This window comes from Anastrepha ludens, chromosome 3 (assembly GCF_028408465.1).
Source record: "Anastrepha ludens isolate Willacy chromosome 3, idAnaLude1.1, whole genome shotgun sequence".
Lineage (NCBI taxonomy): Eukaryota > Metazoa > Arthropoda > Insecta > Diptera > Tephritidae > Anastrepha > Anastrepha ludens.
This window is the reverse complement of record NC_071499.1, coordinates 109,797,260-109,824,331: the sequence shown is the minus strand read 5'-3', so window position 1 is coordinate 109,824,331 and position 27,072 is coordinate 109,797,260. Positions and strand designations below refer to the sequence as shown.

The following is a 27,072-nucleotide window of genomic DNA, read 5'->3' as shown; positions in this document are numbered from 1 at the left end:
TTTCTCAATTGGCTACTAGTAATAAACAGTTGTAGGAAATCCGTAAACTATTAAAAGTCGTTGAGGTTTCAAAAAATTATGGCAGCAATACGCCTGCGAAATTCGATATTATATAAGGTTGTCAAAAAAGTCTTGCGGTATTTTTATTGAATTTTCAATTGTTCCTAAAATTGCTTATAATAATGCGATTTAAGTCAAATATGCGCCGTTTTGTGCGATGACGAGTTCCCAACGAGATGCCAACTTCATAATGCCCCTCTTATAGAAGCTCGCTTCCCTATTGTCAAAAAACTCGGAGAGCCAATTTTCACAGGACTCTCTTGTGGACAACTTCCGACTACCAAGCTCGTTCGCCATGGACAGAAATAGGTGGCAATCACTTGGTGCGAGATACGGACTATACGGTGGATGCAAAAGAACCTCCCATCCGAGCTCCCGGAGCTTCTGGCGCGTCACCAAAGATGTGTGTGGCCTGGCGTTGTCCTGATGGAAGACAATTCGGCCTCTGTTGATCAAAGATGGCCTCTTCTGCATGAGTGCTGCATTCAAGCGATCAAGTTGTTGGCAGTACAGGTCCGAATTGAGCGTTTGGCTATAGGGGAGCAGCTCATAGTGGATGATTCCCTGCCAATCCCACCAAACACACAGAAGAACCTTCCTGGCCGTCAATCCAGGCTTGGCCACCGTCTGGGCAGCTTCACCGCTTTTCGACCACGACTGTTTGCGCTTCACGTTGTCGTAAGTGACCCACTTTTCATCGCCAGTCACCATCCGCTTCAAAAACGGGTCGATTTTGTTGCGAATCAGAAGCGATTCGCATGCATCCATACGGGCAAAAATGTTGTTTTGCGTCAAGTCGTGTGGCACCCATACATCGAGCTTCTTTTTGAATCCAAGCTTCTTCAAATGGTTTATAACGGTTTGATGACTCATGCCCAGCTCTTGGCCGATGCTATGGCTGCTACTATGCCGGTCTCTTTCGATCAATTCAGCGATTTTATTGCAATTTTCGACGACAGGCCTTCCGGACCGTGGCGCATCTTCGATCACCTCTGCACCAGAACGAAAACGTTCAAACCATCGTTGTGCGGTGGAAATGGAAACTGTATCGGGTCCATAAACTGCACAAATTTTATTGGCAGCATGAGATGAATTTTTGCCTTTATCGTAGTAGTACTGTAAAACATGCCGTATTTTCTCTTTATTTTGCTCCATGTTTGCTACGCTATAACTCACGAACGACTAAAAGCAAACAACAATTAATCAAACACGTGTTAGCACGTAAAAAGAGCTTTCCAAAAAGCTCTAGCGTGAACCGATGCGACGAATACAACTAGAACTACGCGCTTGCAAAGACAAGCTTGCGGAAATACCGCAAGACTTTTTGGCCAACCTTATATTTTATAATAAGCAGGAACAAACCAATGCGAGTTAAGCGCATACCAAAGATACTTCAATAAAAAAATGTATTTTATTAGTCTCAAAGGGTATTACAAAGTTTTATTCTACTTTGCACAGCGGTTGTACCCGACTGAAGTTTATCTGCTTCAAAAGGGCTATTTACAATATATTCTTATCGCTAAGTCTTAAAGTATGGAATGATGTAGATTACGGGTAGATTCACACTATGGTGCCGATCACGGTTCGTTTTCGGTCTAGTCTCGGTTCGGTAAAATCTTTCGACATCTACATTTGTGTTCTTACATCGGTCCAGTCGCGTTTCATCGTTCGTCGCGTGAACACGTAAAACAGATCTTGTGCATTTTTTCGCCAAAAAATGGCGTTCAATTTTGATCTTGAAGACTTAGCCGTTATGGCTATCCTGCTCGACGAAGAAGACAAAGCTGAATAACCACAAAAAAAAAAATAAGAACAAGAAGAATGTGGATCCATCCAAGTTTAAAGCGACAAACGTTGATGATGTTGATTGGGTTGATGCGAGTGGAGCAGCTTCCTGTTGATTCATGTATGAATGTTGAGACGATGGGGTTGAACATTCACAGGGAGAAGAAATATTCGTAGCAAAAAAATTGGACGATGATGATGAAGTTGAAGACGCAGATGGAGCAGATGATGCGACAGATGATCGTTGGCCTTGATAGTTTATCGGTGGTGGCAAAAATGGTGACGAACTGGACGCTAGATATTTTGCTTCCATTTGATTTACTATGGTAAATACTTTTGTCTTGACTATATGTTGGTCAATTGGTGAAAAATTTTTGACTGTAGTAGCCATTAATGAAAAAAAACTATCCATCGGATGAATTCCGCGTTCTTGATTTTTTTTTTTCTAAAATATACTTCATCAATGTTGATGATGCATTTTCTTGTTGTATGTTGCCTTGTTTATTTTTTACTTTTGAAGCTACCGGTGTGGCCTTAGTAAATGTATTGACAATATGCCCTGTTGGTTCAACTTCATCATTTTCATCAAGCTTTCTAGCAGAGCTGGGTTGGGCATTCGATTCCTCATTCTCTATTTCACCAGTTCTCTCAGTTTCATTGTTAATAATTGAAGATGTTCGAGGCCTATCAATATTAACAAAGTCGTTGAGAAATTGCATTTGTTCACAATATCGCCATTTTGCAATTTTTGACGCTGCTTGGCCACTTTTAGTTTTCAATTTCGCTAGATATTTACGATATTGAGCTCGTAGCGATTCCCAACGAGTCTTGGCACCTGTAATTGGAAAATGGAGCAGATGAAAAATAAAACAGTATGACATGGTCCACAATATTAATCAGTTAATTAATCTTATGATTATCGTTAATAATTAATAACAATTAAGTAATAATATTTTTTTTTTATTCAGATTTTTAGCTACTGGGGATTCCTATAAAACAATTGCTTTCAGCTACAACCTAGGCCATTCGACAGTACAAAGTATGGTTCTTGAAGTATGTGCGGCAATCAACGAATGCTTATTGGCAGAATATAAGTTAATTTACCCGGTCACGGTTGTTTTAAAAAAAACAATTTTTATCCGGTGAACGGTCTTTATTTGTTGAAACTTAATTTACAACTGACTTAAAAATTATTCTTAGTTCTAATACTAAAGCTAAGCCCGTGTGCCAGCAACGTGACTCATTCTTTGCTGAATAGGCGTTTCCCACAGAAACGCCAATCGCTGCTCTGGTATCTCTTCAAAAGCGTTGCGCGTGTGGAGTGTTGGGTTACCGTCATACTTTGGTTGAGGTGTGTGAACTGTTGCATTAGTTAAAACGTTGCGCATGTGGGGTGTTGGGTTACTATCATATTTTGGTTGAGGTGTGTGAACTGTTGCGTTAGCTCCTCCCTCCTCAAGTGCGGACGTCCCTGTTCGCATCTCCGTAGATTCAGGAGTACCAAGGGCGTTTGGTTTATTACAATTCCTTTGAAAGTCCTTCGGCTTTCTTTTTCCGGAAATTTTAAGTGCGATTAGTATGACAGCTATTATTATGGATATTGTGAGTGCTGTATTGGAGGTTAAACCCACTTTATTGATTTTGTTGATCGTCTCCAGCTTCTTCAAATTTTGTATTTGGAGACCTTTCATCATCTGCAAGGATAATATTTCTTCGAATGGCGTCTTCGGGTTTCGTTTTTGTAGAACAGGTGGAAGAGGTTGTAAATTACTCATTTCATGTACGTAGAATTTTTTGTTTTGCACGTTGATAGTGGAGTTGTGGTGTTGGATTATAAATGTTCCATTCAGTTCTATTGATTTGCCATCTATTTCGATTAAACCATTATAATTGTTCAAAAATAGTATTCCGGGTTGTACTTCTTCTAGGTTGCTAATGTGGTCAGCGTTGATAAGCGTGCAATTTGGGCGTCTACTATTTATAAGATTACTAATACAGCTATTATTATTTATTTCTATAAAATCTTTTTCATTACAAATTGTTATTTTATTATATGCTCTACATTCCTTTTTTAGTCCGTATATTTTCGTTTTACATTTTATTATTTTTTCATAATCAATTTTATTAATTTTATTTTCCTTTTTTACTCCTTTGAGTATTATTTTTTCACAAGTTTCTTTATTAGTAGTAGGTAAGCTTAGAATATAAATTATAGAAGTGCCATTTGAGGCTATTCTAATATCGGTAAATTCTAGTTCTTCTTCAATATTAATGTAAGGTATTTCTTCTTTTCCAATAATTTTTTCAATTGTGCTTATTTCTAGATTCGACAATATAAATGAATTAACAATATTTGATTTTGCCCAATGTAAGGCGTATTCAATATTAATAAGCTCTTCCTTAATTAATTGTAATTTATATTTAATTTTAAGACCTAGTTCTAATTTTACATTTTCATTATTTTTTAAGCTTTTAAGTATTTCATTTGTGTTATTACTTGCTTCATTTATTTTATCTAAAAATTTTTTGTTTATTATTACTTGTCTATCGTTATTTTCTAGTAGATTTCCAATATTTTTATTAATTATTTCTAAGTCATGGTGGTCTGGGTTACCAGCAATCCATTTCCATGCTGTGCCTATAAAATCTAATGAACGTTTAGTTTTAATTCGAGGGGTGAGTTTTGAAAGAAGTGTGCGAATTTGGATTATCTCGTGGTTAAGGAAAGGATGTAATGGATGGTTGATTTGGATATTTTGTGCGATAGTATTTTCAAGTTCTTTCGTTAAGTTGTCGTACTGTCTCGTGTCTATTATATGAATAATTTTAAATGTTCCTTCCTGTATTCTTGCTGTTCCGTCCTTCAAGGTTATAAGCTGTGCGTTCGTATAATCTAGGATTTGTGTTTCTGCGTAAGCCATGGCGGCAAGGGTACTGTAAAAAGGTTGTAATTATGGACCTATAGTTATTTATCTAATTTTTAAATTTGTATCGTTGGCCTATGGCATTTATAACGATTTTTCTTATTATCTAATGATCGAACGCCTATGGCATTTTACTCGATTTTTCCTATTATCTAATGATCGAACGCCTATGGCATTTTACTCGATTTTTCCTATTATCTAATGATCGAACGCCTATGGCATTTTACTCGATTTTTCCTATTATCTAATGATCGAACGCCTATGGCATTTTACTCGATTTTTCCTATTATCTAATGATCGAACGCCTATGGCATTTTACTCGATTTTTCCTATTATCTAATGATCGAACGCCTATGGCATTTTACTCGATTTTTCCTATTATCTAATGATCGAACGCCTATGGCATTTTACTCGATTTTCTTATTCACTAAAGATTACATTAATTATTTTCAAATTGAATCTAATCATATTAAAATTCCTTTGATTTTAATTGTATCAAAATTAATTCAATTTAATAGAACTAAATTTGGTTTCATTTCTTGAAATTAATTTAATTCGATGGATGGGAATTTAAATTAATATGAAGAAATTCAGTTCAAGCTTTAATTTTCTATAATTAAAATATATTTTTTTCTTTGTCCTTTTCTTTTTCTTTTTCTTTTTTTTTTTTTGTTTTTTTTTTTTCTTTTGGTGATTTTTCTTCTTGTTATGAAGCCTGGTGAACCAAGTACGCTTTGGGTGGTAAGGCTAACTTCTAATATTACTTTTGTGAACAGTTCGGCCTGATTGGGTTTTGACTGTAGTCCTATTATTTTCTGCAACTATTTCCTTCTTGTATCTTGATGATAGTTTAGAGCCTAATCTTTTATTTATTTTGACAAATATCTCTTCACCTACGGAGTAATCTTTCGTTTTTTTTCTGTTTTTATTGTGATAGCCAAGGTCCTTTATTTGCTTCTTTGTAAGTAATTCTATATTTTGTTGTCTATGTCTTTCTAACTCTTGGGGGTCTGTGGTAACTCTGGTACCGAAAAATGTTTCTAAGGGTTTTTTCTTGGTGGTTGAATGAATTGTCGAGTTGTATTCTTTAACAGATTTAAAAAGTAGTTCCTCGAAAGTCAGACTATTGTTGTCGGATTTTAAGCATCTCATAATTTCAGAGAGAGTAGAGTGAAATCTCTCCACTTGTCCGTTTGTCGTGCTAGCGTAAGGCGGTGTAACATATACTTCGATGTTCATTTGATCCTTCAATAGTGATGAAATTGAGGCGGAGTTCAGTGATTTCTCATTGTCAATTACAACAAGTTTGGGAATTCCAAATGCAATCATTAGCTCACGTATTGGATCCTTTATGTGCTCTACTGCTCGGGATGGGATTATTTTTACTTGTGCGTATTTGGAATATTTGTCAACAGAAGTGAGAATGAACCTTTTTTCTGTGGAGTAAATGTCTATATGGACGATTTCTCCAGGGTTTTGTGGAATCGGGGTGGCTTGGATTTCTGGCTTTGGGGGGTGTCTATCGTATTTTTGCTGAAGGCAAGTTGAGCACTGTTTGACCTTTTTCTCTATTTTGGAGTTCATGCTAGGGAAATAGTATTTTTTTAGAATTTGAGTTTTATTCTCACGGCTATTTCTATGAGCTCGTTGGTGCTCAGTTAGTATTATTTCTTCTTGTTCGGTTTCGTTTGTGATATCCTGTAATAAAGTTTGTGTAAAACGGATTTTAATGTTTCTGAAATGTAGTGGGTACATTTCTTGAATTTTACCCATAATATTTTCTGTTGTGTAGAGTCCGTTAACAAGAGCTGGGTCTAAACGTTGTTTAAAAATGTCTATTAAGTCCTGGGTGGAATAGTGAGTTTTGGTTATAGTATGTCTGTGAAAACTGGGGAAAGGCAGTTCAAAAGTGTAGTTGTTTTCATGTCCGATTAATAAAAATAACTGATTCTTAAATGCGTTTATTGGGGCTTCTGTAGCAGGTATGAGGATATGAGCAGAGCTTTCGTCACTATGGTCGGTTGTCGTGAGGGTATTTACCTCAGATTTAGGTGGTCTTGAAAGAGCGTCTGCAACGACATTAGTTTTGCCAGGTTTATAGTAGATTTCATAGTTATACTCTTCTAAAATGCATTTCCATCTTTTCATTTTTGCGTTATGATTTTTATTGCTTAAAGCAAACGTAAGGGGTTGGTGGTCGGTGTAAATTATTACTTTGGCTGAACCGTAGAGATAATTCCGTAGCGTGTTCAATGCCCAAATTATCGCCAACATTTCCTTCTCATTGGCGGCGTAATTCTCTTCTGTCTTTGATAAGGATCTAGATATGAACGTAATAGGTTTACCGGATTGTTCTAAAACAGCACCTAACGCGTAGTTTGATGCGTCGGTTGTCAGATGGAATTCCTTTTTGAAATCTGGGTATGTGAGTATAACTTCCTCAGATATTAATGAAGTTTTAATTTGGTGGAAAGCTTGCTTGGCATTATTATTCAGCGTGATTAACTTTTTACTGGAGCTAGTTTTTGAAGCTCGTCCGTCTTCTCCTCTAAGGAGTGAAGTCAGTGGTCTTGCTAATTTAGCGTAGTCTCGTATAAATCGTCGGTAGTAACCTGATAATCCAAGAAATGATCTCAGATCTTTCAACGTCCTGGGGTAAGGGAAATCCTGGATGGCTTTTACTTTATTAGGATTTGTCTTAATACCACTACGTGATATTACTACTCCTAGAAACTCTACTTCGTCCTTAAAAAATTCACACTTATCCAACTGTACTTTCATTCGAGCGTTTTCGAGTGTTCGGAAAATGGTTTCTAAGTTCTCTAAGTGGCTACGTTCGTCCTTACCAAGTACTATTATGTCGTCTATATAGACATAACAGATTTTTCCAATGTGATCCCTAAGTATGTCATCAAGGGCACGCTGGAAAATGGCTGGTGCATTTTTCAAGCCGAATGGGAGTCTTGTAAATTCATACTTCCCATTATTGACTGAAAAAGCTGTCTTTTCCATGTCGGATTCCTTCAAAGGAATTTGGTGGAAGCCGCTTTTGAGGTCGAGAACAGAGAAAAATTGGCTACTTCCTAGTTGCGAGATTATTTCATTTATTTCAGGTATAGGGTATTTGTCCGCTACTGTCACTGCGTTCAATTTTCGGTAATCGATAACAAGTCTATATTTTTTCTGTCCGGAGGCGTCTAGTTTTTTGGGTACTACCCAAATAGGTGAATTGTATGCAGATCTTGATCGTCTAATGATTCCATCTCTTAGTAAGGTTTCAATCTCTTGGGTTACAAAGTCTCTCATAGCTAAAGGATAGGGATAATATTTGGAATAAATTGGGCTGTCCGAAAGAGTTTTAATTTCCCCAACTACTGTGGTGGTATAGGTAAGCTTTGCATTGGGTTCCGAAAATAATTTGGAATATTTTCTTGTTAAATAATTTATGTCATTTTTCTGCTGCAATGTCATGTGTTCAGTCCTAATATCAATTTTATTAACGTCCGCTGAGAATTTTTGTTTAATTTTAATAACTGTATTGTTACCAATTTTTAGTGTATTATCGTGGATATTTATAATAGCAGACAAGTCTCTTAGACTATCGTTACCAAGAATTCCGTGGAAAGAATTTAATGTTGGGAGTAGGAAGAATTTTAAATTTGTATCATTTTTCCCGAAAAGATTTACCAAGGTGTGATGGGTGATTTCTATTTTTCCGGCTATGGAGTTTGCGAAGAAGGGTTGTTCATTAAGAAGAGGCTTTAAAACAAGATTAGGCTGAATATAATTCTTACTAGAACCAGTATCTAGTAATATCTTAATGATTTTTCCGTTCTTCGTCCGACACTCTATGTACGGTAACGAAGAACACGTCATTCTAAAAAATGTATATCCGTAAAGTCAGCTGAGGTTTCATGTTCCTGAGACAACTGCGGATTATATCCATGATTCAATGCCGTCTCATATTCGTCCATTGTAGGTATACATTCTTGTTCGTATCCTTCCTGTTGGACTTCCGGTTGTTGCCGTTCACTTTCAATATGAAAGTTCCTCTGAAACTTGTATGGTATTTGATGAGAAGTGTTGGATGGCCTCTTTTCAGCTGGTTTACTTGGTCCTGGTCTATTCATGTAATTAATTGCCTTAGATTGCATGGAACGATCAATTTCCATGGGTTCCGGTCTCGGTAATGGTTTTGGAGCTATTGGGCGAGGGGGTGTGAATGTATTTCTGACCTGAGGGTAAGGTTGAGAAAGCCATGGTTGAGTTGGCGGTTGAAAGGATGTAGGATACTGTTGAGAAGTTCGTTGTGTATTCCAACCAAATTGAACAGGAGAAGTCCTTTGGTAGTACTGTGACATATTTCTGGGTGCTAGAGGTGGAGGGGTTTGTTGTGGGTAATATGGTCGAGGAACATGGTAGGATGCTCGCGTATTTAGAGGCATATTCCTTTGTCCATTTAACTTTACAGGTGTTGGAGGTGCCTGTCTGTTTGACCTATTATGAGGGGAAAAGTTTACTTGGTTTTCGAGGATTTCACATAGATGAAGTGAATGTGGGAGGTCCTTTGGTTCCTTTACCGCTAGAAGCCTTGGCATATCGCCGTTGAGTCCATTTATGAAGGCATCTCGAGCTTTTTCTCTATACATGTTCGTTAAGACTCTTATAGCTTCTGGGCTCTCCTCCATACAAGATATTTTGTTCAATATCAAGGACAGGTGGGAATAAACTAGTTGATAAAAATCCCGAATCTGTAAACGTCCCTGAACCAAACTACAAAGTTGGTACTCGAGAGTTTTTAGATCTCGTTTATCAGCATAGTGCCAAGTTAAACAGGAGCGAATAGCCGTCCAATTTAATGGAATATTGTAAGATTCCAAAACTTCGTCTGCATGACCTACAATTTTGTTCCTTATTGTCATAAGTATCCCGAAATATCTCGGAGTCCCCTGATACTGACCATAGTACTCTAAAAGTCTCTCTATACTTTTCTTCCAGGAGCTAAACTCACTTGGATTTCCTGAAAATTCTCTTATTGTCCTAGCTATTTCTGGGACACGGTCCGAATCTGTGGTTCCTTGTGCAACTACGGGTTCGTCCCTCAAATTAAGGAATTCATAGTTAGGGTTCACTATATTGTTCACTAGCTTCTGTCCTTCACTTTCAAAAATATTTTTTACTACCCTACGGATTGTCTCTTCTAATCCTGTCATTGCACTGCTGCTGGCCGCGGTGCCAGTGTTCAGCACGGAAGGTCGGAGTATCGAAGATATGTTGTCGTCAGGCATTTTGGATTTCTTTTTTTAAATAAAATTTCTCTTGATTTTTTTTTTTCTTTTTGTTTAGTTGCGTTAATTTTCTTACAATTTTTTCCTTATATAAAGTTTCTCTTGATTTTTTCTTCACTTTTGTTGCGTTAATTTTCTTACAAAATTTCTCTTTTTGGAATTTTTTTTCTTATATAAAATTTCTCTTGATTTTTTTTTCACTTTTTGTTTAACTACATTGATTTTCTTAAAAAATTTCTCTTTTTGGAATTTTTTTTTTCTTATATGAAATTTCTCTTGATTTTTCTTCACTTGTTGTTTAACTACATTGATTTTCTTAAAAAATTTCTCTTTTTGGAATTTTTTTTCTTATATGAAATTTCTCTTGATTTTTCTTCACTTGTTGTTTAACTACATTGATTTTCTTAAACTTACAAACTATATTGAACTTAAAGACTTACACAAATAAATAGATCTCCATCCTGTGAGGTGACGGGCAGGACTTATCCGTTTTGTTCTGAGGGTTCTTCCCGCGATGACTCCGGGTCCTGTATCCGCACACGCTTTGTGTCCACCGACTGAAGCGTTCCTCCAGGTTGTGGCTGCCCAGTCGCCTACTGCTATTTTTGGTGCTGAAGTGTTGAAGATTGTTCCACCACTGCTTGAGGGGCCTTTAGAACTGTATTCTTTTTTTCACTCGCGTCGAAGGATATTCCGCCACTACTTAGGGGCCTTGGAAATTTTCCTTCGTTTTAGCACTTGCGACTGGGCCCCACGTTGGGCGCCAGTTAATTTACCCGGTCACGGTTGTTTTAAAAAAAACAATTTTTATCCGGTGAACGGTCTTTATTTGTTGAAACTTAATTTACAACTGACTTAAAAATTATTCTTAGTTCTAATACTAAAGCTAAGCCCGTGTGCCAGCAACGTGACCCATTCTTTGCTGAATAGGCGTTTCCCACGGAAACGCCAATCGCTGCTCTGGTATCTCTTCAAAAGCGTTGCGCGTGTGGAGTGTTGGGTTACCGTCATACTTTGGTTGAGGTGTGTGAACTGTTGCATTAGTTAAAACGTTGCGCATGTGGGGTGTTGGGTTACTATCATATTTTGGTTGAGGTGTGTGAACTGTTGCGTTAGCTTATATTCCTGCTCCTTCTCGCGAAAAATGGCTACAAGTTGCTCATGAAATGTGGACAATGTGGAATTTTCCAAATTGTTTGGGAGCATTAGATGGCAAGCATGTAGTTATACAAGCTCCTGCTAATAGTGGATCATTGTATTTCAATTATAAAAAAACATTTTCAATAGTATTATTAGCACTGGTGGACGCTAATTGTAAATTTATAGCGGTAGACATTGGGTCCTATGGTAAAAATAGCGACGGAGGTATTCTCGCTAATTCTGTATTAGGAAGAGGATTGGAAAATGGAACGATGAACATTCCAGAAGACTCTCCACTGCCAGGCACAGAAATACTAGCTCCTTACGTAATATTGGGAGATGAAGCATTTCCATTGAAAAAAAATCTAACGAGGCCTTATCCAGGATTGAAAAATGTAGAAGATAATGAAAAGAGAATTTTCAATTATCGTCTATGTCGAGGAAGAAGATTAGTAGAGTGTGCTTTCGGTATATTGTCGCAAACCTTTCGTATCTACCAGAGAAGACTGATAGCTGATCCCAGGAATGTAACATCGATTGTTTTGACAACGTGTATTTTGCATAATATTATAAGAAATGCCAGAATTATTAATAACGAAAATATTTCGACTTGTACTAATACCGATTGTATAAGAAATTTGAGGGGACAAGGTGGCAATGCCCAGGCCGAAGCGTTTCAAACAAGGGAAATTTTTAAAAATTTTTTCAATTCTCCAATAGGTTCAGTACCATGGCAAGCAGATCGTATTATGTGGTAGAAAGTAGATATTTCTTTATAGTGTAAATGATTCCGTGATAATTATTTGACTTACCGTTTAGTTCTATTGCTCGTTCTATTTCGTCCCACGTTTTTTTTTTATAATTGTTGTCACTATAATATTGTGACTGTAGGTCATATATTCCAGGCTTACTTTTGACAAGTTCGATGAGCATTTCATCTGAAAAAAGTGAATAAATGGAATTTTCATTCACGTCATATTGATTACTTTATTATCTTGAATACTGATATTGATCGTTATTTTTTAGTTATTCACCATTTGAATAAAACTTCAAAATTTATAATAATATAAATCCTGTATGCAATTACTTACCTTTTTCAAAAGACCAAGATTTTTCAGCTGTCATTGTAAAAACTTCGATCTGCACTCCTTTGCTATTGTCAAAAGACTGAACCGAGAACGCAAGTTCGATCACGCTCCAGCAAAATATTCTTCGAACTTGATCGATGCTGGAGTGTGACTGTACCGAAACTTGAACAGCACGGATAGTGTGAATACAGTCATTGTTTTTCGTTTGTGAATATTTTACCGGACCGAGACTGGATCGAGAGCGGACCGTGATCGGCATCATAGTGTGAATCCGGCCTACATCATTTTAATGGAATGCATACTGTTGTTATGGATACCAATTGTGTATGCATTTAACTCTCGTATGTTAGATAAAAATACTGACCTTAATTTTTCATAGGTATAGGTTTATGTATATAAATTCCTCTCACATTGCAGGGCTTCTCTGCTGTTTTCCTTGAGCTCTTGAATTCTTCGGGCAATTGTTTGGTTGGCCGCTCGTAATTCATCCAAAAATGCATATTCAAAATTTCTACCTCCGTTTTTTCGGAGGTTGTCAAGGAAATTCAAATGAAAATTCAGCCGAAGGTGCTTGCATTTGAGAAGAGCTGTTGTAGCTTTCTTCCTCTGTCTCAATTTTTAAGGGCCTCAACTTTATTAAATAAGAAATAAAAAACAATAAATATAGGCAGAAGATTATAAGTCCTTACCGTACGAACCTACACTCTCCTCTACAATGGCTGCTAAATTGAAAGATTTTATTCGCCAAGGATAAGCTTCTGCCATTTCCAAAAGAAATTCGACTGCTTCTATGTACCAGTGCGATCGCTTTTTCCTGTAAAGGGAATGCGTAGTTAAGTCGGTGGTTTCGTCGGCACTTTTAGGGGCTCTGCGAAAAGTATCACATGCTTTCTTCAATTTAAAGTAAAGAGAATCAAGTTCAACTCTTTTGATTTCCAAAGTGTAAACTGACTCGACTTCTGGTAGGGTCTAGAAATGATCATCCACGAATTCGATCAAATCCGTGTGGATTTTTATTCAATATTGTAGTTGTGTGTGTATGTCAGTGTCGGTAGCTCCTGCTTATATGGATGTGCAAATGGTTGCTCTGTGTGGGTTTTTGTTTTGGATATGTCAGATGAATATTCCAGTTGAATTTTTCACTGTTGAAATTTTCCTATCTGGCTCGAAGGACCAAATGTCGGGGTATGTCGACGATATGTGACCGCTTCCGAAATAAGGAAAAATAGGGTTACTTTCAATTCGTTATGATTTTATTATGATATAAATTAAATTTTCATTGGTTGAAAATGGTTTTTAAAAACGTTGCCGGAGCGAGTTCCGAACTTCTTTATTTTAATTTTAACTTAACTCTAGCTCATTACAACTAGGACTTACTTAAATAGTTAAAATATGCGTGGGAATCATCACCGGTAGTTGCGCAGACAGTTTGCTCAGCATATTAGTGCATTTCGGCTAATTTGACCGTATCAGCAAGTATATGGTGTTGCAACGCGACTGGTGTTAACTTGCATAAGCCAATACGCTTATGGTATATTAGAAAGGTCTTGCTATTTCACTTGTTACAATATGAAGGCCACAAATCGTATGATTTTCTGAAATAGCAGGAAAAATTACAATGAGCGAAAATAGTTCGACAAACTTATGCTAATGCTGTTGGTTATTGGACAAAAACAATGCATAAAGGAAGGTGCGAAGATAGCGGAAGTAAACGGAAGCTCCAGCGAAGACAATAGCAACGTTAGCGACGGCAGCAACAACGGCAGTGATGAGAGAGTGTCAATGTAAATTGAATAGCTGTAACGACAATTGGAAGTACAGGGGCGGCGACGATCAATTATAAAGAGGGGCGCGAGCACATGTATATGAGACTTTTGAGTGCTGTTGACATACTGGATTCATGCATGCAGTACAATAAAAACTAGATTTTCGACGAACTTTATCGCCCCCTTGTAAACAAAGACGACAATCCCTTTTCGCTGGGAGTGTATCGGCACCGGTTGGTTGATTAACTACGATATTCACAGGGATATTTATTTTTTTGTTGAAAAACGATTCTATAGCCAAACGAGTAGTAAATTGAGAAATAATGTTTTAATTATTCATACGATTTTCGATGTTTGCAACGATCAATGTATTCGATAAAGTCGTAAAAAAATTGCGCCTAGCATCACTTTTTCTAAGTCTATCGACTTCCTTGCAAATACAAAACGCTGTCAATGCCATGACATCCAACATGTTGCAAAAGAAAGCAAAGGTCCATCGGCTTGGTGGCCGTTTTGATGTGAAATGTGTGACCATTTGATCCATACAATCGACGCCAGCTTTATGTGCATTATAATATAAAATGGTTTTTTTTTTGCCTAGCCTTCACACTCTTTAGTATAATAAACAGTGGAAAGTGAATTTATCGCTTTATTCTTCTTTGGCACATAGCTGCTGATTGAAGCAAGTGAAAGATTTATGCTGAATTTTAACTTTGCTGATTTATTAAAAAATATGATAAAAAAAAAAGAAATTGGTACAATGCGCAACTCGTTGGTCGATCGCACACACGGTCGTCTCTTTTAATACTCCTCTTGGTCGATTACAAAGTTGCCACCCTTACACAAGGTTTTCATGAAAACCAAATAATGACGAAAACACTGGTAGAGAATTGTTCTTTTTCATATCTGGTGGAAGACAACGTTTGTTGGATCGTAGCATCACAGCATCTTCTCCTCCTGTTCGGCCATCAAATTTTTATGCCGTATTTCACCGGTTTTGATGGAATATATTGCATGAATTTTGTTCGGCCTCGATATGGAAATAGTTGCTCATCGATATTAATATTTTAATGCGGGTCATAATTATCTTTGAGGTTTTCATTCAAGATATTCCATATATCACGAATGGGCGCAGCTTTATCGGTTCTTTGGCGAAATTCACGGGTTCCATTTTTGATTTACCTCTCTTGCATATCGATTTGTTTCCGAAGTGATAATGAATGAAATATTGTGTGTAAAAAATGTCTTGAATGCCTCAATTGCAACGTTTACTGGGCAACTGATGAACAGAATGAGAAAAATAAACGACGAAGAATGCATATACAATATGACCAATACACACAATCATATAGGATCCAGTTTCACTGTATTCATGTGGGGTTATTAATTTAAGACGATAGAATTCATTATAACGAAGCGATAATGCACTTGAATTAATGTTTCTTTATGTGAAAGGTTTATTAATGAATATGTTTGAAAACTTATAACTATGAAAATACAAATGATTAACTCAATATAATTGGATTCAATTTTTAGCGACAACCAAACGTTTACCAAACTCAAAGAGGAAGATCCAACCCGTGTTAGTTCTTTCCTTTTCATCGATATATTACTATTGACAACAGAGTTGCATTGTCGATAAATGTTTATTAGTAAACTTGACCACTTCTAGTCTTTTTACCGATTCCTACATTCGGCCATCCTGACGCTTCGTTCGACTCGAATGAACCATTTTCCAAATCAACCCACTTCTTCATAAATTCCGGCACAGTTGTGGTTTTACCTGGGCCTTCATGTTCTCCAACTTTTTCCACATCGTATCTACCGTGTGCCCTAATCTTTGTAATTTTATAAGGACCAAAATATTTAGGTTTTATCTTTAGTCCGGTACCATATTGAGTACGTTTAATAGCTACTAGCTCATTTAAAATGTACTTTAATTCTTTCTTGCGATTTTTATTAAATGTCCTACGATTTTCCTGTTGTATCTTTGCAATATTTTCCAGTGCTTCTTTTCGAACTTCTTCCCTCTCTTGATTTATTTCACTAATTATTTGTTCATCTAAAAATTCTTGTAAGTCCGGTATTTTGTTTAATCTCATTTCAAAACCTGTAAGCAATCTAAACGGAGATATTTTAGTACTTCTAGGCGACGTGTTGTTTATTGTCTGTTGTACGGAATCAACGTGCTTATACCAATTACAAGGATTTTCGTGACATAATTTGGTCAACATTGGTATAACGATTTTATGGATGCGTTCTACTTGTCCGTTACCGCGAGGAACTCCAGTAGCTATCATCAAGTGTTGTATACCCTGCCCTTGACAATATTCCTTAAATTGGTTCGAAACGAATGCTGCTCCTCTATCTGAGATTATGCGCTTTGGATTACCAAACACTCCTGCCTGCCTCTTAAGACGATCTACAACTGCATCTGCCGCTGTATTCTTGGTTGGATAAAGCCAAACGAATTTCGAGAAAGCATCCACTACTACTAAAATATAGTTGTAATTTTTGCTAGTTTGCTCTATTGGGCCAACATGATCTATATGATAAGTACCTAGCGGCTTATCTTCTTTGTTGATCGGTGTTAGAAATCCCTCCTTCTTTCCTGCTTTACTATCCGAGACAATGCATTCAACGCAACTCTTGACAATTTTAGGCACTTTCGTTGATAGTTGTGGAATAAAGAATGTTTTTTCTACTGCTTCTTGAGTCCGTTTTGCTGAGAAATGCCCTTGCTTATGAGCTAATCGAATAATTTCCTCTTCCATAAGCGATGGTACAACTATAAGTTCCTTAATGGGATCTTTATATAAAACACCATGCTTAATATAGAAATCTTCGTACGTGCTGCTATCTAAGACTGTCATCACTGCTCGGACCCAATCATCCATTGTTTGTGCCTGCTTAAGTCTATGATGCATTGAATCTTCTAGCATAAGACAAGATACACGACTCAGAGCATCAACATGTCTCATTTTGCTTCCACTTCTATGTTCGATTTCAAAATTAAAATCTTGTAAAAATAGTGCCCAACGCGAAACTCTTAGAGGAATATCACCTCGCTTTTTCATTGTCATTGCGAAAGCATTACAATCTGTGATTATTTTGAATTTAATACCAAGAAGATAGACTCGCCATTTCTTCAACGCCTCGACAATTGCCAACACCTCAAGCTCATAAGAATGGTATTTTTCTTCTGCTGGTTTGGTTTTGCGACTAAGGTATTGAATTGGATGATAAAGTTGATCATCAGCATTCTTTTGCAGAAGTACACCACCATAGCCATGCATAGAAGCATCTGTGTGTACCTCGGTTTCTGCTTTTGGATTGTATAAGCTCAGTACTGGAGCGCTTACTAATGCTGACTTTAACTGACTAAACGCAACCAGTTGGTGTTCGACAAATTGAAATTTTGCATCTTTACGAAGTAGATCTGACAAGGGTTTAGCTACTAAAGCATACGATTCTATAAACCTTCTAAAATATGAAGTCAAGCCAAGGAATCGCTGTAAGCTTTTTCTATCGTTTGGTATGGGAAAATTTTGAACGGCTAATGTTTTTGCCTTGGATGGTTTTATTGTGCCATTTTCAATTATATATCCCAAAAAATCAACTTTTTCCATTAGAAACTGACACTTGCTCCACTTAATTTGCAAACCAAACTCTGCGGCTCTAGCTAAAACACGTCTCAATTTTTGAATGCCTTCATCCGTATCCTTAGAGGGAATAATGAGGTCATCCATATAAGTAACTACTGTTCCATCTTGTACCAAATCTATTAGAACTGCGTGAACATAGCGTGAAAACACAGCTGGTGAATTCGATATGCCGAAAGGAACGAAAAGAAACTCAAATTGACCACTATGAGTCACAAAAGCTGTATATTTCCTTGAACTCGGCTCGACTGGAACATGAAAGAATCCATTCGCAAGATCAAGCGTTGTGAATACCCTATGACCCTGCAATCTTTCAACTACGTCATCTAGCAATGGCATTGGAAAGTTATCCCTTACAATTTTAGCATTCAAGCGTCTGTAGTCACAACATAGTATTTTATTACCATCCTTTTTGGGAACGAGAACAATGGGAGAAGCATACTCCGATGAGCTGGGTTGAATTATTTTATCGTCTAGCCATTTTTGAACTTGAGTGTCAACGATACACTTGTCAGAGTATGACATACGTCTTGGACGTTCAAACACGGGAAACTCATCACTGAGCAATATTTTCATTTCAACAGGGCTTTTCTTTTTGTTTTCTGGTAAATATGTACTAATGAGGGTTTTGATTGTCTCGACTAAAGGTTTATCAAGATGAGATAAATCAATCTCAGCATCTTGCGTTGCAGCAAATAAGCATAAGTCTTTATACTCTTGAAATAGTTCGAAGTCTTGTTCTGCAACTTTATCTGACAACTCTAGTGTACTTATTTTCTCTAACTCGTCGGTTCCTTTGTGGCGAAATTGTACTGAATTTTTGAAAACAACTAAGTCTACAACGTCCAACACACTATTTCCGATGACTGCTGAGTATTTAATATCATTCTTGCTTGTGACATGAAAGGTAATTTCCAAAAGCTTACCATCAACCTCAACTTCTGTAACAAAGCTTCCTAGTGTTTTTAATTGACTGTTGCAAATACCTATTAGACAATGCTGTTCATTTTGTAATTCGACATTTCCCAATTTTTCAACAATATCATCTCGAATCAAACAAAGGTCACATCCTGTATCTATCAACGCTGAGAAAAGTACATTCTTGCAGGTAATATCTTTGGAAATACATTTTCCACTACTATTGTTTGAAAGAGTGCTTGCATTGTTGATTTCTTGCTTGACTACAACTCGTGGTCCTGAACAATCTGCTGCTTTGTGCCCTGGCTGATCACACTTGAAGCATTTTGCAGGTTTTTTACAAGCGTTTGCCAAATGGGACGGATCACCGCACTTAAAACACTTTTTAGGCTGTCCCTTGTTGTTGTCACCTATTTTTCCCTTATTTTCACCTTGAGACTTTTCTGAAGAAGATGCTTGAGGGCGACTATTTCGGATTTTCTCATACACTTTAATCTGTTCTTTTAACTGCTGAACTGTCTTGGCCTGATACAAATTACTCTTGTTGCTTCTCGAATCTGGTATGCCTTCTATGAAATATTCAATCAAACTTGTCTCATCCAATCTAACGGGCTTTCCAATTTCCATTAAGCTATACAGATACTCGCGATAGTCCTCATTCTGTCGTTTACGCCTATTTCTCAACATACGATGTACTTCTATTGCAGAAACTTCTGTACCAAACTCTGAAAGTAACGCTGACTTTAATGACATCCAATCGCAAATGCCACTTTGACTACGGACATATATTTTTGCTGCACCCTTCAACAGTTGTTTTGAATATATGAATTTTTGAAGACCACTCCACTGCACAGCGGAAGCGCTATCTTCAAGTTCCTCAATCCATTGTTCAACAGATGGCTGACCTGATCCATTAAACTGTGAAAGCGAATCCTCAATATCACGTAAAGTAAAAGTTGATCGTACTGCTCCTACAGCCTCTACTGAACTATCAAGGATTTCATCATCGACTTGCAACTCATAATGCTCTAATAATCGGTCTTGCGATGATTGTTTTCTACCGGTTGTTGATAAATTTAATGCCGACAACTTCTCTTTTAACTCGTTAACTGTACACGCCAATATTTCGTCTCTGTTCATTTTGTGCTCGTTTGTGCTTGTGCTTTACATGTACTGAAATATTAAATTATTTTTATAAACAGTTTTATAAATGCTTAACTTAAAGGTTTTTGCTATGATAGTTTTGTTAAATGTTTAGTTGGAATTTTTTATAAAATGTATGTACTTCAAATAGGAATTCAAATTCAATTCCACAACTGTTAAGGTTATGTTAACTTTTTCCAACTAGACTCTCAATTTATATGTAATGTTAACATTTGCCGATGCTAATTCGAAACCATCAAGTTGATATTTACGTTACGTTAATTTTCAAGTATTTCTTTTAGTTTTAACAGTATTATCAAATCAATATTTAAACTTTAAAATATCTTCGGATAAAATTTCAATACGATTTTTTTCTACACCTTACACGTGTTTTGGTGTTACCACTCCAATTTCTTCCTCTTATTTTTCTTCTCTTTGCACACGCTCTGCATTCGCTGCTGACGTCACCGATCTGCTTTCCTCTAAGTGTCGCACCAAGTTGAGACGTCCTCCGATGATTTTGCTTACAAATTTTCGTTTCCAGCCTCTGCCACGTAAAATTTGCAAATTTGTAAGATACTGCGATATCAGCCTTTGCCACGCAAAATTTGCAGTTTCTCCTTTTGTTCGTGCTTCCCAGCCAAATGCCAACACGACTAGTTGTCTCTCTCTCTCTCCCAGTTTGCTTCGTTGCCACTGCCACAATTGCATAAAATTTCGCAATTTCTTAAAAGTTTAACGATTTATAAGAAATGCTTCACAAATATATCTTGCAATATCCTCGGCAATTTTTGTTCGACGGTCTTGTATGTTTTAGTTTTCAATATTCATTTTTTTTTTTAAGTTTTTCACGATTTCATCGTCTATCCCACTTCTGACACCAAATTTGTGGGGTTATTAATTTAAGACGATAGAATTCATTATAACGAAGCGATAATGCACTTGAATTAATGTTTCTTTATGTGAAAGGTTTATTAATGAATATGTTTGAAAACTTATAACTATGAAAATACAAATGATTAACTCAATATAATTGGATTCAATTTTTAGCGACAACCAAACGTTTACCAAACTCAAAGAGGAAGATCCAACCCGTGTTAGTTCTTTCCTTTTCATCGATATATTACTATTGACAACAGAGTTGCATTGTCGATAAATGTTTATTAGTAAACTTGACCACTTATAGTCTTTTTACCGATTCCTACATTCATGTTTTTGTTCATTATTTTCGCGCTATTTTGCTATGCGTTCAACGTTCATTATTCAGTACATGCGTAGAAAGAACAAAGAAAGGAGACAAAAATCGGTTTATATATGGAATTTAAGTTTCCGGTTCCTGGTTTAATATCAGGAATAAAACCATTTAATTTTTTGTCAAAACTTCACATATATTTTATTAACATAAAAAATAGTTGACATCGACTTATTCCGACAATATATTAGACGAAGACTGACTCGACTTGCAACTCTCTAACATTCTCTAAGCGATCGATTTATTTTTATTACATTGAGATTGAGAGTGAGTCGATATGAAATAAGAAGATTGAAAACCAGTATATTTAAAGTACACTAATGAGCTGTTTAGTACCATACGAGGATAATACATAACTTGGACGCGCACATGTGTGCGTGTGAACACATATATACATAAAAGACGATTATGTCTTATTTATGGGGAAAACAAGTTTTTCAACAAGTTTTCATCTACATCGTCTCTATCATCTTTTAAAACGCTGCAGTGCGATAAAATTTTTGATGATTTAATCATGTTTACGCCATTATCAGATGTGATGGACACAACTTGATTAAGACCGACACCATGTTTGCTCAATATTTTCATAATTTCAGCAGCAATATTTCGGGAAGAACGTGATGCAACCTCTTGAGTTCTACCATTCCGAGAATTCTTGATTGAATATTGTAATTATTTATATATTGTGCACTAAGAGCAAATATATTACGTGGTAGACGAGATGCACTATCGATTTTTAATGATATTTTACTTCCTCTCTTGTATTATTTGCAACTTGTTTTAAAACACTTTTACAACTTCGGCTGTTTAAGGTAAACGGTTTGTTGCTCTTTTCACTCAAACCACGACAGATGGGATCTATAATGTTTTTCATACTTTTAGAATCTAACACATTAAATGGAATACTTTCCTCTGTGACCAGTTCAATATAGCTTTTAATTAATTCCTTTTTGCTAATTTCAATTTTAACTGATTGTTTACGAAATCCAGTTTTAGCAATTCCACTACCAGAACTGCTTGAAGTTTCATCATCACTAATATTAACTTTATGTACATTGCTTAAATGATTTTTTAGATATTTGTTTTTAAACTGCTGTTGCAAATATTGCATATTGCAATATTATCATCTTCTTTCACATTAAAATGTGCAAAAATTCGGGTTTTATTCAATCGCGGAGCCATGATGATCTACACACTAACAGCTGTATACATATATTAACTAAATATGGGATAAGCGCCCTTTTATACGATCACACTGTGTGCCAAACATGGTGTGATGAAAAAAAAAATTGCTTTCGTTTAAACGGTCACACATGTTGTCATACTTCATTTCTCTGTTATTTGTGAACGAAGCAACATGGCACGCGCATTGGTTGCAGCACTTGTATTTGACATTTTAGAAGAAGACGAAATAGAACAAAAAAAAAAAGCAAAAAAGACAGAGAAAAACTTGTGCAAAGGAATGGCGATCAAGAAGACCAGTTTTTTCACATATAAGTTTATTAAAGGAACTTGAACAGTCCAGCCCGGCGGACTACAAAAATTTTCTCCGAATGGATCCTTCTGTATATAAGGAACTTTTGGAAAAGGTAATACCTTATATAGAAAAACAAAACACTCTTATGCGAGACGCAATTTCGCCTGATGAACGTCTCTCTGTAACATTGAGGTATTTGGCAACTGGAGAGAGCTATGAAAGTTTGAAATTCCAGTCGTATATTTCAACTGCAAGTTTAAGCAACATAATTATTGAGACATGTGAAGCGTTGATTAAAGTTCTTAAAGATTTTATTTCAGTAAGTATATTGCATGAAAATTGGCATAACAAAAATAAAATAGTCCTTGAAATCATTAAAAAATAAAAATAAAAGTTTGCTTATGAATATTCAGAGTCGTTTAGCAAGTCCGAAAATGTCCGATATTCTGTGTTGTTTCCGTATTGTTGAGTATTTATGGTTTCCTGTGGTTGTATATTGATGCTGGAAATTTGTTGATATTGCTGTGGCTGAACTGTGCTATGAAATCTGGTGTACTGAACTTGAGATGCAGGAGTAGATATCAATTGCGTTGGACTCGAAAGTGGGGGAGAAATTATGTATTCCGGACGATTTTGCACTGTTCTTGCAACAAAACATGTGGACGAGTTGTCGCTATAAGAAAAAGGTGTTGATGAACGATTTTGCATTGTTCGCTTATCAAAACATGTGGACGAGTTGTCGCTATAAGAAAGAGGTCTTGATGAACATCTTGTGTTTGGTACGTTGAACAATTGATGGGAGTTTTCGTTCAAATGACCCAAAGCTCCTTGGTACAACACCTCCATAATGGTTTTATTCGCAAATAATTGTTGAGTAGGGTCAAGTTTCCTGAAGAGGACTTCCCAAGTCGAACTGAAGGTACTCGCATCGTCATTGGGCCGCGTCGAATCTTTTAAAGCTTTGACTGCTTTCTTAAGCAACTCTTGTTTTTCTTTTTTACCAAATTCTGTTTTGGCTTTTTTTGCGCCAAGTGCATTCTAAAAATAATAAATAAAAATAAAAACTATTATCTTTTCAGTTACCGAAAAGTGAAGAAGAATGGAAAACGGTAGCTTCTGAATTTTATGAACTGTGGAATTTCCCGAATTGCCTTGGCGCTGTCGATGGAAAACATGTAAACATCACGAACCACCGCACTCTGGAGCATACTATTTCAACTATAAGAAGACTTACAGTATTGTTTTGATGGCCATAGTCAATGAAAATATCAATTTATAATGGTTGAAGCTGGAGCAAACGGAAGAGTGTCTGATGGTGGTGTTTTGGGAAATACGACATTTTCGGCTATGTATAATGACGGAAAATTGAAAATACCTCCCCCAACAAAGCCGCCTGGTTTTGAAAAAGAGCTGCCGTTTGTTTTTGTAGCAGATGACGCTTTTGCACAAAATGAACATTTTATAAAACCCTATAGCCAAAGTGGTCTAACTCGGCATCAACAACAATATAACTATCGTCTGTCACGGGCAAGAAGGGTGGTTGAAAACGCGTTTGGAATTATTTCTTCCAGATTCAGAATACTGCTGACTACAATACATTTATCTCCCGAAAAGGCATCAAAAATTGTTTTAGCAATTTGCTATTTACATAACTTTTTAAGCACAAAAAGTACTGAATCTTATCTTCGAATGATAAATGATATAGGTGAAAGGTCGGAACCTGCTTTGATGCAAATAGAAAAAACCAAAAGTCGGAATAGTACTACCAACGCCAAGGAAATTCGAAACTCATTTTGTGAATACTTTAATGGTGTCGGATCAATGTAATTTCAATTTTCTTTTTATAAATAAAAATATATGCATAAATAAATAAAAATGTCCTGTTCTTTTTACTTACGTCTTCGAAAGTAGTGTCCTCATGTTCTTCATTTTCTATTGATGACAAACCAGTCATCTGTGTTTCTTGTTCTTCCAAAAATGATAGATCATCAAAGTACCACAAAGATGACACATATACGTCATCAACTCCTGCTCCAGATTTCTCACTTCGCTTTAATTTTTTTAGATCGCGTCGATAACATGAGCGAATTGAGTTTATTTTATATTTTAAACTTTCCACAGTTGCTTTTGGATCTATCTCCTTATATTTTTCTAAAAGTGTTTCATAGGCAGCATTCTTTTTTATTTTATTTTTGTATTCTTCGCTTTTAATTTTCCAGATTTCTGGATAGCTTCAATATACTTCGAAGAACTCCTTCCAAATTTCTTTGTTTGCCCGCGATGCCGTTACTCTCCAATTTTTGCTTATCGACTGAAAAAATACACTACGTGCATGATGCAAGCGTTTACACTATCACACATGTGTGTCACACCATCATGTTTTCTAAAATTTTAGAAAACAATCACACAAGTGTGACACACACGAATTTCTTATGTTTACACGCTCACACTTCTCATCACACCGCAAATGTTTGTCACACAGTGTGATCGTGTAAAGAGCGCTAAACAATTTGACTGTTCTATTTTTCTGGAATGTTCAACTTGCGCTGTCGCTTTCTTGCGACACTCACTTGAGCGATGCCCTACCCTGTTACAATTAAAACACTTGCCAGAGAACGTTAAATATAGAGAAGTCTCACGAGCTACGAATGGTGTGAATTGTCAAAAATGAAGTCTAACCGCGGCCGGGGTTTAACAGAGCTGATTGCAGTGAATTCTCTCTTCCTATATTGGCTCTGCACACAGAGAACGGTCTCTGTATATCATATCGTTCTCTGCTTTTGCTTCTGTAGAAAATCAAATTGACGATTAGCCGACGGCATTTTGCAAAGAATTTGCTTGTTCATTTCTACATATGTATGTTCCCTTGATGAATGAAAATTTATTCAACTAAATGATTATTGATGAATAATTTGAATATTTATTATATGCGCCAACATTTCAAATCAAAGTAACTTTAATATTTTGATTTAATTTAAAAAAATGCACTATAAAACGACCTCTCACATCTTGGTATGTGCATTTTAGTAAATTGAAAACTATACAAATTTGATGAAAATTTTTATATCCAAGTGCTTTGGTATTTTGACATATGTATGTAAATATATGTATATCAATATATACATACATATGTATATGTATTATGTTAGCTATGTTTGTTCAAAAGTTCAATTGGATCTTCAATTCTTATAGTGTTACATATGTATGTATATATCATATTTACATTTGAATATGCAATCATTTGTTCCTTTGCAAACGAAATTTTTTTCAATTAAGATTTATTACATGGAATAATATAAGTTAATAAATTATAAATTTATTTTAGTTTTTAAAAAATATTTAAGAGCTGAGCTCTTTATTCATTCAATTATCTTTTTACACTGATACTTAAAATTACAATACCTCTTATAAATAGTCTTAAGCTGGTTTACATGATTCTTATTGATCAGCATTTCTTATGCTGGTTTACATATTTATTTGTTGATCAGCATTTCTTATGCTGGTTTACATATTTATTTGTTGATCAGCATTTCTTATGCTGGTTTACATATTTATTTATTGATCAGCATTTCTATTATTTGGCACAGTAAAGTAAGCATAAATGATTTATAAGCATTTAGCTGCAATGTAAGCAGTCATGAAATATGCTGACTAAATATTGAAATATGATAACTGATATGAAATAACTAAATATTGAAATACGAAATCAGTACAACGAACTTGGTTAAATATGCTGACTAAATATTGAAATATGAATATGCTGACTAATATTGAAATATGAATAAATGTTGCATTAACTCTTCCCCTCTTAAAAGCGATCGTCCTCGAGCGTTACGTGTTGTAGTTGAAATATGGTGCTGTATTATTCGTGTGGTCATCGTATTCTGTTGACTGTGTGTTAGCCTCTTCTTGTGTAGTTTTCATTCTCTCCAATGGTATTTGTTTTACGTATTTTCCGATTAATTTATTTTCCTTTATTGGTCTAAATTTCATCATTAGCCCTATTATTAGAACTAGTAATAGGCTGGATACGCCAAAATTTGTTACTGTTGATATTAAGGTTCTTCTTTTTGCTTCTTCGATGTGCTTAAGGTTTTTTAAATGCAATTCCTTCATCATTTCAAGACTTAGAATTTCTTCCTCTGAGTTGGAGAATAGCAGGAAGTGGGTTGTTTGCTGTTATTCCGTTGAAAATGTATTGCTGGTTGTCGATGATAACTGTGGAATTTTGGAATTGGATCGCATATGATCCATTGAGTCGCATTTCTTCATTGTCCAATGTGACTGACCCTTCGTATTGGTTTAAAAATAGTATTCCTGGTAAAATGGCTTCTATTGCGGATACGTGTTGGTTGTTGATTGTTGTACAGTTAGCTGGATGGCTGTTGAGTAGGTTTGGTATGCACGAGGAGTTGCTTATGTCAATAATGTCCTTATCATTACATATTTCTAATGTGTTATGCTTTTCGCACTCATTTCTTTTTCCAAATATTTTATTTTCACATTTTAAAATTTTTTCGAATTGTATTTTATTTATTTTGTTTCCCTTTTTTATTGGTTTTATTAGTA

General features: G+C 35.9%; 1 protein-coding gene across 1 annotated transcript; it reads left to right on the top strand.

The window, feature by feature from the left end:
• Positions 1-21,128: 21,128 nt before the first annotated feature.
• On the top strand, positions 21,129-24,583 carry LOC128858772 (putative nuclease HARBI1). The gene is made up of 2 exons (XM_054095271.1): positions 21,129-22,822; positions 23,583-24,583. Exons 1-2 carry the CDS (start codon positions 22,580-22,582, stop codon positions 23,748-23,750), a joined length of 411 nt encoding a protein of 136 aa, XP_053951246.1. The 5' UTR covers positions 21,129-22,579; the 3' UTR covers positions 23,751-24,583.
• Positions 24,584-27,072: the final 2,489 nt, after the last annotated feature.